Raw genomic sequence first — 16,213 nt, forward strand, 5'->3', positions numbered from 1 at the left:
AAACCAAACACGGGCCAAGGTCATAGGCTGTCAATGAAGAAGCCCACTAATAATTGTTTTGTGTTTGGCCCAAAAAGGGCATATATCGAAAAGTTTATATCCGATTGAATGGGAAATTTGTATTTTAAGCCACTTAATTTACCATTCATTTTAATATAGGTTACAAACTTTTAGTTTTATCAAATTATATCACTAAACTTCAACCATTATCAAATCAAGTCACTTAGGCTAATTCTATTAAGTGATTTGCATAGAAAAACCGGCTCAAAATGCATGATATCCCGAGATTGATTTTTTTTAAAAGATAAATAATGTATGCATGCTAAGATAGATTCTAGATTAAAATTATTGAATGGAGTTAGCATAAGTAATCAATGTTAGAGTAAAAAAGATGGATACAAAACCTAATAAACTAGGATTTGTCATATCAAATCCAGAAACATACCTAAATCCATTAATATTTTGAAATCTTTGAGTCTTGCAATTTTGATATTTTAAATTAACACAAATAATTTAAAGAAGATGAGATGTTATATATAATTTATAGTTTATAAAAAAAACAATTTAAACCTAAAATAAAATATACAAATGGTGAGAGTTGAGACTTTGAAACTTGACATTTGAACATCAATATCTCCAACGTTTCATCATTTCAAAGCTTTTTATTAATGTACTCTTACATAAGTAATTTTTTGACATGAGAAAGCTTTGCTTAGACAATGTATTTAAATTTATGTTATATTTGTTTTTTAGTTAGGGATGGAAGATGGAAAGGGTGCAAAATGCAAATCATATGGAGACGTTTCTGTGTGAATAGGCTTAGGGCGGTGATAGAGGAAACAATTATTTTGCTACCAACTCAGCCTATACGGCTGTACTAGAGATAGAGTGAAACAAGCCGGCAATTTATTTAAGAGTAGAAAATGGTCAATTTGCCTGCCTTAATCATAACTTTTATCGTGCATCAATTACATTCATATTAGAGAAAACCATTGACATTGAACCACCACTAGTACAATATAGGTGCCCATGCTTTGTTCCTTAACCGACCATTAATTACATAGATGAAAAATAAACATCAAACTCACTCCTTGGAAGAGAAAATGATAATGGAGAACACATCATCGTAGACTGACACTTATCAAGCACCTGTTTCCTTCCTCACTCCCTTACTTGGACTTGAAAGGGATGGCCCTTATCACTATTTGGTGGTACAAAGCTGCTAAGGCTGCTCCAATGAAAGGTCCTAACCAGAATATCCACTGCACTCAAAGGAGGATTTTGCATTAGATATAGATATCGTTTCCAAATCATATTTATTTGGCCTCTTCTACTTGCTTGAAATGAAAAAAAAAAATTAAAGAAATATGGGAAGACTTACATGGTCATCCCATGCTTGGTCCTTGTTGTATATAAGAGCTGCGCCGAGGCTCCTAGCTGGATTAATGCCTGTTCCAGTAACGGGAATTGTTGCCAAGTGGACCAGGAACACAGCAAACCCAATAGGCAGCGGTGCCAAGATCTGACATCCATTTTAGATTAAACAATGGGCAACTCTACAATAAATTTCAGATAGAAAGGAAAGGGAAGGTAGAGAAGCTGTAATTTTTGCTTACAGGGACGTGAGAGTCTCGTGCATTACGCTTAGCATCAGTGGCGGAGAAGACCGTATAGACCAGAACAAAGGTACCAACAATCTCAGCACCAAGGCCACTACTCTTGCTATATCCCGAGCTAACCGTGTTTGCACCGCCGCCTAGCCTTTCGTATTGGGTCTTTTGGAAGCTCTTTACGACGGCAGCGCCACATATAGCTCCAAGGCATTGCATTATCATGTAAAAGACTGCTCTTATCAGCGACAACTTCCTCGCTAAGAACAGCCCGAAAGTCACCGCTGGGTTAATATGACCCCCTGCCAACATACATAGATAACATTAGTACATATCCATGTTGCAACTAATCTCCAAGATTTTAACTCGAGTTGTGTACCTGAAATGCCAGCAGTGCAGTAGACAAGAGCAAAGATCATGCCACCAAAAGCCCAAGCAATGCCCTGAATCCCAACAGTTGAACACTTGGTTGAAGATTTAGCAACACCCATTACAGTTAAAACGGTGATGTAAAGAAACAAGAAAGTGGCAACGAATTCGGCAATGCCAGCCCTGTAAAAGGACCATGAGGTTAACTCGGCAGGCTCAACCAGCGGTGCAGCAGGTGGTTCCTTGTAGTCCTTGGTATCTTGGGTTTGAGCAGCTGTTCCTATAGGCTGCCTCTCCCTGTACTTATTTGCTCCCAGCCTAACATCTTCACCTTGTCCTTCCATTTTACCGACGATTAAAACTGTTTCAGGCTTTTGCTGGGATGGAAATGGATCAAGCAATGAACTTAAATAAAACCAAGGGCATGGCTTAGGAAGTGAGGGGATTGGGGGGTATTTATTTGTAGCGTGACTTTGGGACAAAGATTTGAGGGAGAGTAAGCCGAACCCTTCTGGAGTATTCTGATTGGTTGAAGAGGGAAATGGACTGTGTCACTGTGCACTGGTGTGACATGTGACCGACAGTTCATTCTCCACGCACATCAAGAAAAGGTCGCCTCTTTGCTGGATATCATGTAAAGATTTTGGATGTCCTTGTCCTCAGTTGTTTTTCTTGAGTAATTTTCACTTCATTAAATATGGACCTTGCATTTGAATATTGCATGCAGGAGTGGGAATCTTTTTCTTCTCAATATGTGGTTTGCAGTATGGTTATGATTCTAGCTTTCGGCGTAAATTATTAATGTTTATTTTGTAAGATAAGAAAAATGCTATGGAGGATTAATTTGTTAGAAGGGTTGGTGGAGTTTTCAAGTTCTCAACGTGCTCCATTAAAAAGTCTAGTGTTTTTTTTTTTGAATTTCTTACGACATAAACTCCAAATTGGTGTCATCTTCTTTGTAAAATACTACGCTTCATATAAGGGAATGATGGTACCAAATAATTTATATACTTTTAATTATTTTTAACCTATAAATGGAGTTAATAATTCAAAGAGAAAAAATGTAGGTGGTGCTATAGTAGTACAACTTTACTTAAAAATAAGAAGACAAAAGGTTATATAGCACGGGTTGGCAGATGTTGCGGTGGGCGCAGTCACATCCTGGGACCGAGGCGCACACCCTTGCGGGTCCCAAACTAGGACCCTCAAGAATGACTAGTGATCATCAACCATTTCACTAGCAATTTATTTATGAAACTAGATAAATTGTTTTCACGCCTACAACACCAGAGTCACAAACTACATTATAATTTATAGCAAATTCTTACTATGAGTCAAGTACTAAGGTTGAACCACGAACTAGATTATTGTTTCCATGGCAACACCACCAAAATCAATATTGTTTTAGTTAAAAATCTCTGTCCACATGCAACTCCATATATGTCTAAATTTAAGTGGTAGTCCATACCGGGACTTGGGAGGAATAAGATGACAATTAACAATTAGAAATGATTCTCTCCAAAGATGTGCTCGTTTTAACTGCTTAATCACTAACATTCCAAAGAGTAAAGACAATTATTTATGTCCTCAGAACTTAATAATTGGTTATGGAGGATGATGGGTTTCAGGCAACGGTCCAACCTAATAATCTAGTAACTAAAAAGCAATGTTGCTTTTACATTTATATTGGTTGTTGTTTTTCTCCCACTATAGTGAGAGGCTGCAGCTATAGGACCGACCTCATCCAAGGGGAGGATGATGGATGAAAAGTGTGAGTGGGTGTTAGGGCCCTAATGTTGCTTGCTTTTGGTTGAATAAGAGCCGCAAGATGAACAGACTCCTACTTCTAGTCACCAAATTGGGCATGGTGACCACCGACTTTTGCCGCCCTCTGTCTTAAACTAGTACAAAACTCATGTACGTCACGTTGCTAGGGAAAGGACATTGGGCACTACTCTCAATAATGACCCATTAGCTAAGGCTTCTTCTTCATTTTTTTTAGTAGTTTCTTGAGAATGAACCCACCACAGTCTGGGCTATGAGCCTATAATGTTTCATCATTATCTACTTCTGGGCTTGTCCTCCTCATAAATTTGCCAACCAAATGCAATGATACTTTGCTGACTACACCAATGCGATTTTTTGGTAAAAAATCCTCTCTGGTCCCTCTCAATTTTGTTATTAAACAAATTGGTCCATATCAAAAAAATCAAAGCAATTTGATCCCTTTTAATTTTGAAAGTGAGCAACTAATGACAATTAATCACAAATTTAATGTCTTTAGCAATTGTACACGTTTTTATTCATATAATAACAAATTTAACCCTCAAATTTTATACATTTTGTCAATTTGGTCCTAATTTAACCTACATTTGTTAACATTTAGACAAGATATGTAAACATTGAAGGTTAAATTTGTTATTACACCAATCAAAATTAAGTACAATTAACAAAAAAGAGTATTAACATCATAACTAATTATCTTTATTTGCTTACTTTTGAAATTGATAGAGATTAAATTGCTCCAATTGTTTCATAGGGACCAATTTGATCAATTTAAAAATTGACAGGGACTAAAAAGGTGTTTTTACTGAACTTTTTTGTAGTAGTTTTTAATCTGGAATTTCACTCGTAATATGTGGCCCAAAGCTGAGCCTGGTCAAGAAAACTCCTCTAGGCATCATTGATAAAACCCAAAAGTCAAAGGATTAAATTTAACGAGGCTTTGTATTCTTAGCCATAGTCGTTGGCCCAATTATGTCTAATTCTGGTTTTCTTACTTTACAAAAATTGAATTTTCATGATAATTGGATTAACTTTGAGGTAATTACTGACAAATTAAAATAAATGAATTAACTTATTAATTTCTGTAAAATTCAAGATTATGCATCTTTTCAAATACATGCTCCATGTATGATATTGAAAACACCCTCAAATCCATACTACTTCCTTCGGCTTCTTTAAATTTCTGGGCCTTCCTTGACCTTGTATGCTTCGTGTCGAAAACCATTTTTTAAAAAAAAAATTTAGTTGTCGACTTTAAAAAACAAAAAGCTGAAGTCGCCATCGATGCTTTATTGAAGTGTGATCGGCTCACCTAAAAATGATTTTGGTCTACGAAATTTGTGAAAACGAGTTCGGGAGCTAGTTACGCACGAGAAGGATAATCAAATGTTTAAGTCAGAAGAAGAAATCGAGACCCAAATTGATTATTTTAATATCTTAATGTCGAGGATTAAAAATATTTAAAAAAACTCAAATGATGAAATCTGAAAAGGATAATCAAATGTTTAAGTCAGACGAAGAAATCAAGACCCAATACGTTAGGGTACAATTTCTCAAAATCCCCAAACTTTGAATATCGATTTTATTTTATAAGAAAATCTTCATTTCAAGAAAGTAATATGTCATGCCGAATACGTTAGGACACAACAAGTTAAATTCCCGAAAATGATTCTTATACTCATGCATTTTGAATAAATAATATTCTCGGCTATTTAGGATTAATAAAGAAAATCGGAACCCTATACGTTAGGGCTCAATTTGCTCGAAAATCCCGAATATCGAATATTACATTATTTTAAAAGCCTTTGAATCAAAAGAAAATGATTTTAATGTTTTGACGAAACCAAAATATATATTTTAAAAGGTATGTCAAAAAGTTAATGTACCATATGAAACAAATACTTTAATTTAAATTATACATATATATGTGCATGGATTATGAAATATAAAAGCTGCATACGTATTATAAAATGTTAAAGCATATATATATGTATACAAAAGTCATGAAAATAAAACAATAATAAAATATACATAAAATATATACATGCATTTACAAAAAGTAAAAATGTATAAGTATAATATATTAGTAAATTATATAAAAAAATGCGGAAAATATATTTATAATAGTTTTGAATAGTGTATGAATATATATATAGATATTACAAAAAATATATATATAAACATATATATAGATTATAAAATATGGACAATGTATAAATATTATAAAATATAAATGTATATACATATATATATAAAAACTATGAAAATAAAATAAAATAAAAATAATAGTAAAATATGTATATGTATTTAAAAACATTTAAAATATATACATATATATTATAAAATACATATGCGTGTATATATGTAGGTATAATAATATATAATATAATAATAACAATATTAATAAAATAAACCCCCCAAAAATGAAAGATTAAGGATTAAATTAAAAATAACTGAAGTTTCAGGGGCAAATCTAGAATAAATAAAACACCAATGGATCAAATAGAACATGCAGTTAATAGCGGAGGACCAAAAGTGAAATTAATCCCTCCCTCCGAAACGCTACGCGACAACCCGAATTAAATTGAAACAGTAATAAAATATGTTGCAAAATTTAAAAGAAATAAAAAAATAATTTAAAATCACTGTAAAAACAAGAGGATCAATTGCGCAAAAGGCCCATTTTGAAGAAATGCACGGATCCTCTCCGGGTTGGATCGGGTTGCACACAGGCATAGGCTATACGCCGCCGTTTTGGGGCCATTGAAACAGGCCCTAAACGACGTCGTTTAATGTCCTATAAAAGCCCAAATTCTGAACCCTAAAATCTCATTCCCTCTGTCACTCAAAATAGTGCCGCGGCACTCCCCTCTTCCGTTTCGAACCCATTTTCGACCGGCCACAACAATAACGACGGCGCTTCGACGGTAAGTCCTCTTTCCCTTACCCTTTTTGTTTATTTCGTTTAGTTGTTTTTAAAAGAACAAGAAAGAAAAAAATCAAAAGGAACAAAATAGTAAACAGAAAAGGAAAAAAAAACTGATTCACCACCTTTAAAAATGGTTTCTTTTTATTCCTTGTTTCTGTGTTTTTTGGATCTCCAATCGTGTAACCCCTCTTACAAAAATCCCTTGGCTTTTTATAGCCAAATCTTTTACATAAATAAAAAAAAACTTATACAATTTGTTGTTGTATATTCGGTCACTACAAATGGTTCGTTGCAGGTGAAGGAGAACGTGGAACGGGCATTGCAGGGCTGCTGAACGTGCGAGCACGACGTGGGCAGTAGAACGATTGCTGCGGCATGGGGTGGTTGGTGCCAACTGCTGTTTAGGGTTAGGCTAGGGTTTGCACACTTAGGCCTTATTGGGCCAAATGTAATTGGGTCAAGATTGGCCCAAGTTTTATTGGGTTTGATTGGTTAATTTGGGCCCCGGGCAACAATTGGGTATTACAGCTGCCCCTCTTTGCTTGTTGTCATGTAATGGGAACATAGCAAAGACTCTAAAAATAACCAATTTTGCTCGGTCATGCTGGACTTTGGTGCGCTTTTTCTTCAAGTAGCCACATTCCAACCTACTGCGTCTTCAGAGGTATAGGAATTTATGCTTCGATCCACTCCATTGCAACATCAGGGAGATAGGATTTGCACATTGTAGCTTCTTAAAAGAACAAAATTTGCTATCTTTAGTCTGCTTCACTGCAACTTTAGGGAGATAAGACTTGTAATTTTAATTTATTCTGTTGCAACTTTAAAGATAAGTCTGATAAGATCTGCCCTACTGCAACCTCAGAGAGATGAGATCTATCATTTTGATCCGCTCCACTGCAACTTTAGGGAGATAAGATTGGTTTCTTCTGTCTACTCCACTGCAACTTCAGGGAGATAAGACTGGATGCGATCTACTCTACTGCAACTTCAGAGAGATAAGATCTGATTTTAATTCGTTCCACTGTAACTTCAGGGAAGTAAGATTTGCCGTCGTGACTTCAATCTATTCCACTACACCTCTAGGGAAGTAAGATCCGCCGTTGTGACTTCAATCTTTTTAATTGCAATGTCGGGGAAACCAGATCTGCCGTCGTAGCTTCAATCTGTTCTACTGCACCGCCAAGGAAGTAAGATCCACCGTTGTAGCTTCAATCTATTCCACTGTAATGCCAAAGAGATAGGATTCGCTGCCCAGAGCTTCAATTCGCTCCACTTCAACTAATCCAAGCCTTAACACCAAAGAGATAAGATTCTCCATCGTGGCTTCAATTTGCTCCGCTACAATGCAGTGAAGTAAGATTCGCCGTTGTGGCTTCAATATATTCCATTGCAACGTCAAGGCGATAAGACTGGTGTCTTCGATCTGCTTCGCTTCGAGTACAAGAAGACAAGATCTGCTATTTTCAACCTACTCCACTGCCACTCAGGGAGATAAAGCTGAAGTTTCATCGATTTGTTCTCTGGGGAACATGACCTGTATAATTCAATTTATGAACCTAATTATGCCTAGTGATTAGGATGTTATGATCAGAATGAATCAAATGCTCTTAACTAGACGTGTATGAATGTAGAATATTATTCTTTCCCGAGAATGATCTCGCTTAGGTTGTCATTACTCAAAGTTTATTAAGACTTTATCACTGACGTGTTACAACACATTTTTGCTCGGCTGACATCTCCAAAGAAACACTTAATCAAATTGCCCCCACTGTAAACCTCAAAGTTCAATCCATTGGGACGCAAAATTTGTACCATCTTTCCACTATAGCCCTAGAGTAGAAACCTGACTTTTCAATCCTCTATTATCACTATGTGAAGCACTTTGGTCTTTTATACCCTTCTTAGGTTGTCATACCAAATGTCTATGCAAAAATGAAGGATTTCTTTCTCCGTGGAAACCTCTCCTCATCGCAAGGTAAGCAAACTTTGTCACCAATACCACATCCTGCTATTTTGTCCAGTCAATGTTTGAACGACAAAATCCAAAAGGATAATCTTACTTTAGAATTTCCTTTTTAGACATTTCAACCTTTGAACTTGGTGTAATCTAAACAATGGCCCTGTTTCAGGTCCTTATATTATTTAAAAACTTCCAGAGTAATATGCAAAATTTCCTTTTTAAAAGTACTACTAACCCATTAATCGTCGTTTTAATGGAAAAATGTTTGAACAAAATTATCGCAAATGGACAAGATAAAATCTATTGAGAATAAAACTCAAAATAAATTATAAAGAATAAATAAGAATAAAAGAGAAAATAGAATGGAAACACAAATCTTGAAAAAGAATAAAGTATTCCAAGATATAAATACTGAGAAGACTAGGCGCTCCAGATATCGTTGTTTGAACTTCTCTGCGCAAACTTTCTGAAGACCACTCTGAGTTTGACATGTGCTTAGAAGATCTACAGTACTCTGTCGATGCCCCAAGATGTTGCGTCCCTTTTCCCACTGATTTAATCACTGCAAGATCACCGGATGCCCTACTTGATCAATATTTGAGCCGCCCTTTTTTGGATTTTCAACTCAAATCCCTTTTGGTCTAAAGGTGCCCTTTGCAGGTTTTCACCTTGGCCTCTCCTTTTTTTTTCTCTCTCTTTTTTCTTCTTTTTCTCTTTCTCTCTTTTTTTAAGAAAAGTATTTCTTAACTGAATCTGAGTTTGTAGGGTTTGGCAAATCTTTGCCATCCATCTTGCTCAAGATCAAAGCTCCCCTTGAAAAGGCTTTCTTTACAACATATGGACCTTCCCAATTTGACATCCATTTTCCTCTAAAATCCCTTTGTATAGGAAGGATATTTTTCAACACCAGCTCCCCCTCATGAAATTCTCTAGGACGAACCTTTTTGTTGTAGGCTTACATCATTCGCCTTTGATATATTTGACCATGCTGAATAGCCTTTAGCCTTTTCCCATCTATTAAGTTCAACTCATCATAACGAGATTGAGCCCATTCTACCTCATTCAATTTCAACTCAGCCAATACCCGAAGAGAAGGAATTTCCACCTCGATAGGTAAAACTGCTTTCATCCCATAAACCAGAGAAAAAAGTGTTGCTCCGGTTGTAGTCCTGACAGACGTTCTATAAACAAATAGGGCGAATGGTAATTTCTCTTGCCAGCCTTTGTAAGTTTCAATCTTCTTTCCCACAATTTTCTTGATATTCTTATTGGCTGCCTCCACTGCGCCATTCATCTTTGGGCGATAGGGCGATGAGTTATGATGTCTGATCCTGAATTGACTGCAGACTTCCGCTATTGTATTATTGTTCAAATTCAGCGCATTATCGGATATGATCCTCTCAGGAATTCTATATCGACATATAATCTCCTTTTTCAAGAATCTGTTAACTGCTGACTTCGTGACATTTGCATATTAAGAAGCTTCCACCCATTTGGTAAAGTAGTCAATAACCACAAAGATCAAGCGATACCCATTAGAAGCCTTTGGCGATATCGGCCCAATGACGTCCATACCCCACATAGAGAAAGGCCACGGAGAAGTCATAACATGAAGAGGCGAATGAGGTGCATACATTTTATCGCCATAAATTTGGCATAGTTGATGCAATCTTTTTCCATTGTTGACCAATAATACCCAAATCTCATGATCTGTCTGGCCATTGTGAAACCATTTGCATGCATTCAGCAGATACCCTCATGGACCTCTTCTAGAATTTTTCTAGCTTCCACTACGTCCACACATCTTAGCACTACCTGATCATTCCCTTTTTTGTACAGGATCTCTCCATCTAGAGCATAGTCAATAGCCATTCTTCTCAATGCTCTCTTATCATTATCCATTGTCTGATTTGGATATTCATGATTTTTCACATATCGCAATATATTCAAATACCAGGAATGGTCATCTTTTTCCTCTTCCTCAACATTATAGCAATGAGTCGAAGTTTCAGAAATACTCATCTGAATAGGCTTCATGTCCTCTAACCTATTCACTCGGATCATAGAGGCTATGGTAGCCAATGCATCAGCCATTTGGTTCTCATCTCGTGGAAGGTAACAAAAAGTAATATCATCAACTCGTCTATCAATTCAAGAACCATCTTTCGATAACTGATCAGTTTAGGGTCTCTTGTCTCCCATTCTCCTTTAAGTTGGTGTATCACCAATACGGAATCCCCATACACCTTTAACACTTTGATTTTACGTTCAATGACTGCACGAATGCCCATAATGCATGTTTCATATTCTGCAATATTGTTCGTACAATCAAAATCTAGTTTGCTAGTAATAGGATAATGATCTTCGCTTGGAGATACCAGGACTGCCTCAATTCCGTTACCCACAGCATTTGAGGCTCCCTCAAAATTTAACTTCCACACATGATCCACTTGGGGATTTTCTTTAGTGGTGGCCACATACATCAAATTCTCATTTAGAAAATCAAAATTCAAAGGCTCGTAATCCTCCAAGGCTCTACTAGCTAAGAAGTCAGCTATTGCGCTCCTTTTCACAACCTTCTGACTCACAAACACTATGTCAAATTCAGAAAGTAAGATCTGCCATCTAGCCATCCTCCCATTCAGAGCAGTCGACTCCATCATATACTTTAAGGGGTCGAACTTTGAAATCAGCCAAGTCGTGTGATACAACATATATTGCTGTAACCTTTGAGTTGTCCAAACCAAGGCACAACACAACTTCTCAATAGCCGAATACCTCATTTCACAATCAGTAAACTTCTTACTGAGGTAGTATATTACCCTTTCTTTCCTTCCCAAGGTACCCCATGGAACTGTCAAACACTGTTAAATACAATATTAATGACCTATCCGAATTAGGAGGTGATAGCACTGGAGTGTTGGACAAATACTATTTTATTTTATCAAAAGCCTTTTGACATTCTTCATCCCATATACTCGAATTATGCTTCTTTAGAAGATGGAATATGGTGTCACATTTATCAGTTAGTTGTGAAATAAATCGAGTAATGAAATTCAACCGTCCTAGAAAACCTCGTACTTCTTTCTGAGTGTGTGGTGGAGGCAAATATCGTATTGCCTTGACCTTGTCTGGGTCAACCTCAATTCCTTTCCCACTGACTATGAAGCCCAACAACTTCTCTGATCTGGCGCTAAAGGTACACTTTGTTGGATTAAGCTTGAGCTGGAAATTTCTTAGTCTCAAAAACAATCTCCTCAAAACTTGAACATGCTCTTCTTCCGTTCTGGATTTTGCAATCATATCATCAACATAAACCTCAATCTCATTGTGCATATCATGTCATGAAACAAAGTCACCATGGCTCTTTGATAAGTTGCTCCTGCATTCTTTAATCCATAAGGCATCACTTTATAACAGAACATTCCCCACAAAGTGATGAATGTGGTCTTTCTCATGTCTTCTAGATACATCTTAATTTGATTGTCTCTAGAAAAATCGTCCATAAAAGAAAATAGTGAATAGCATGCCGTATTATCTACCAAAGTATCAATGTGAGGTAATGAAAAATTATCTTTTGGACTTGCCTTGTTCAAATCCCTGTAATCCAAACACATTCGCACCTTCTCATCATTTTTAGGGACAGGGACAACATTGGCTACCCATTCTGAATATTTGACTTCTTGCAGGAACCCAGCATCAAACTGCTTTTTGACTTCTTCTTTTACTTTTAGCACAATGTCAGGCCTCATTCTTCCGAGCTTCTGCTGAACTGGCTTGTAATCTTCTTTTATAGGAAGACGGTGTACCACAATATCAATGCTTAACCCAGGCATATCCTAATATGACCATACAAAGACATCTTTGAATTTACGGAGTAATTCAATGAGGTCTCGCCTTGTCTTGGCGGTAATGTCAGTTCCCATCTTTACCTCCCTTCTTTCCTCTAAACTTACAATCTCCAATGATTCTTTGTGAGGTAAATTTTGCTTATCCTCTTGTTCTACCATTCTCAATAAGTCCGAAGATACCCCACAGTCTACGTCATCTTCAAAATCATGTGATCCCTCTAAACACATGTCTTGCTCAAAAGGGGATTCTGAGTCTGAAGTAGCGTTATTCATATCATTGATATCTGGGGACCTATGATAGGTTCCAAAGAATATACAAAGAATGTATGAATTTATGAACAAATATGATTATGAATGAATAAAAGAATGATGTGGAAAAATAATAATTTCTCGAAAAAAAATGAAAGGAGTACTGGCTCAAAAATGAATATGAAAAGTGTATTTATTAGAAACATAATATTTCACATGTGCATATTCCATAAAGAAATTCCTATTTTAAAGTTAAAAAATAACAAGGATGTTCTGAACATTTACTCTGAACAAGCTCTAAAAACTATAAGAATCTCTCCCGCAGTCCAATTGTTCAGCTCGTTTCCAGGTTCATAAGGGCGAATCTCTGGCAATGTCTCTCTCTCAATTGCGTCTATGGCATTAATGTTTACTTCACCCAATATTTCTTCAAGTCCTTCCTCTTTAAGCATTCTTTGTTCAGGATAAATGAACCGCCTAGATACAAAGGTCTTGGATATATGAGGAAACACCATAGGCTCCCTCTTAACTTCATCTCCACTCAGGCGTGCCCTTCTCCTCTCATGTCTTTTTTCTATTTCCCTTCTCCTTTGTTTTATATCTAGTCTATAGCCTAGACCAAAACGGTCAAACTTCTCTTTCATTACAGGTGCCTCAACTCCTCCCTGCAGATGCCTTCCCAATCATCTTCCTAATACAACTCCTCTTCCTACCATTAATTGGAGACCTATTCTTGTAGTCCTGGATATCTTTGGCACTGAGATTCTATTCCCCTCAGTAATAAATATTGCATTCACAAGCTCTAGAGATCGAAAAGAACATTCCACCGCCTCCTCATTAGTCTCCACGTATGGTGCATTACTAGTTACTGACGCGATAATACCCTCATCGGTATTTATGGTCACTAACCGTCCCTCTGACACTAATTTTAACTACTAATGCAGCGATGAAGGTACAACCCATGCCGTGTGTATCTAAGGTCTCCCCAACAAACAGTTATAAAAATGCTTGATAACCATTACAATGAAATCCACTTCATAATATTTGGGCCAATCAGTAATGGTATCTCAATTCTCCCCAAAATCTTTCTTTCCGTTCCATCGAACGCCCTTACTACATTTTGACATGTTTTTATATGTGAACTATCCACAGGTAGCCTATTGAGAGTAAATAAGGGCAATACATTCAATGCGGATCCATTATCAATCAAAACTCCCGGTAGCATGTACCCTTTACACCGAGTAGTAATGTGTAGAGCTTTAGTGGACCCCGTACCTCCAGATGGTATTTCCTCATCATTGAAAAAGATAAAATTATCAGCGCTTATATTGTTGACCAACCGATCCAACTTGTTGACAGAAATATCACTTGCCACATATATTTCGTTCAACACCTTCATTAGCGCATTTCGATGCACCTCTGAACTCATGAGCAACGATAACACAGATATACGAGCTGGTTACTTATGCAGCTGCTCTACCACGCTATACTCACTGTGTTTCAAAAATTCAAAAAATTCAGTGGCTTCTTCCTCCTCTATTGGCTCATTAATCAATGGTCTTAATTCAACCATTTTCTCTTCCTTTTGCTCTGCCGCATGAACTTTCCCTTTCGCCGATTCTGCTTGGGCATTTATCCAACCGCAGTGCTTCTTAGTATTCATATAAGAACCTATCTTTTGGTTTTCTTTTGCAACACTAACTAAAGTTTCCTTCCCCGAGACTGTTACATTGCATTCATAATTCCAGGGGACCTTTTTACTATCCTTATACAAAAAATTTACTGGCTTCTGAATTACAATCTTCGGTGTCACCTGTGCTCTAGCCTCATTAGCCTTAGGGCGTGAGATGATAATCATAGGATGATTAACTTTCGGAATCCTCTTCATTGACTCTGATGCACATATACTTTCTTTTTTCCTCCACTTATTCAAAAAACTTCATTTCTCTATTATCCATCATGCTTTGGATCAGAGCTCTGAACTCCTCACATATCTGAATTTCGTGTCCTACCTCCTAATGGAACTCACAATAATTTTGGGTCTCACCACCTCCCTCTGAATCCGAGACGATTAACCCTCTTCCCGCCATTTCTCTCCAAACTCACCTGAAAGGGATTTTTACTTCAGCAACGCTCTCATTGACCCTTCTCCCTACATTTTCAATTATCAAGTTTACCCCACTATCAGTGTGATTGGGTAACAGATTCCTGCCCATACTGATGAGCTTTTCAACAATCTTTTTAAAAGTTGTACAATGTTCTATGGAATGCCCCGTTATTCCTGCATGGTAATCGAATTGTGCATTCGCGTCATACCATTTGGGATACGGAAGCTGTAAATGGGTCAAGTAAAAATGGGGAACAACGTGTGCGTTGAATAGATTCTGATACAACTCTTTATATGACATTAGAATTGGTGTGAACTGGGACCTCTCAGTACTTGGCCTCCCATCAGATTTCTGCTTTGATAAACCCTGTTGACTTTCTAGGCTGATTCACCGTAATCGATTTGTTGTATGCGTTCACGTTGTTCACCCCACTTTCTTTTTTCTTCTAGGCTTGCCTTCTATTATTCTCTCTCATGTCAATTTTCCGGCACCTTATAGCACTCTCCATCATCTCACCACTCATGACTATGTCAGAAAAGCTTTTTGTGGCACTTCCCAACATATGTGTGATGGATGGGGCCTTCAGTGTATTTATAAAGAGCATCGCCATTTCTCTTTCAAGGAGTGGTGGTTGGACCTGAACTGCAACCCCCCTCCATCTCTAAGCGTACTGGCTGAAACTTTCATTCGACTTCTCCTCCATGTTTTGCAAAGTAATTCTGTCGGGAACCATTTCTGCCACGTGACTAATCTTAGCACAGCTCAATTGATTATACCATTTGGATGCTGCTCCTGTGACGCTATTCTGAAAGCAGTATATCAAAAGTTGGACGATGGAATGCACCAAGTCTGGAACCAAACACAAATCCTTAGCATTAATCCCACCATATCTCTCAGTGCATTCCATCGCCCTAAATTTCTCTTCCACCCACTTCCACCTTTCTTCAAATTGCCTTGGCAATTCTTCTTTTGCTTTTTCTTTTTCAACCGCCTCATCGAAGTCAGGGATAACAGGATTGATAGGATTATTCTCAGGACTAGAGTCTGATTCCGCCTGGAAGTTCATTGACCTTGAAGCATCGGTCTAAAACCGTTGAGGCCTAATTGTAACAGTAAATTTGCGTGGGTAAACCTCAACTTGGGGCTGTGCATGTGGAGGAGTAAAGCCTGGGGGATACAAGAGTCCATCCTCTCCTTCCTCTTCAATATTGGCTACAAGGCTCTTTCCTTTATCCTTCCCGTCAGTCAACAATCGCGTTAACTGTGTCATCATGCTCCCTTGAGATTCTATCATTTTCTCCATCATTTTCTGTTGGATCTTCTCGAGTTGCTTTGCATCTGCTGCTGAA

At 37.3% G+C, this 16,213-nt stretch overlaps 1 protein-coding gene across 1 annotated transcript; it reads right to left on the reverse strand.

Moving 5' to 3' along the window:
• Positions 1–889: 889 nt before the first annotated feature.
• Positions 890–2,956, reverse strand: LOC107890974 (probable aquaporin PIP1-4). Its single transcript, XM_016815586.2, has 4 exons — positions 1,990–2,956; positions 1,617–1,912; positions 1,382–1,522; positions 890–1,262 (listed from the first exon to the last, which is right to left on the reverse strand). The coding sequence occupies exons 1-4, from the start codon at positions 2,321–2,323 to the stop codon at positions 1,170–1,172; spliced, it is 864 nt and encodes a 287-aa protein (XP_016671075.1). The 5' UTR covers positions 2,324–2,956; the 3' UTR covers positions 890–1,169.
• Positions 2,957–16,213: the final 13,257 nt, after the last annotated feature.

Source organism: Gossypium hirsutum, chromosome D09, assembly GCF_007990345.1.
Source record: "Gossypium hirsutum isolate 1008001.06 chromosome D09, Gossypium_hirsutum_v2.1, whole genome shotgun sequence".
In the NCBI taxonomy this organism is placed as follows: Eukaryota; Viridiplantae; Streptophyta; class Magnoliopsida; order Malvales; family Malvaceae; genus Gossypium; species Gossypium hirsutum.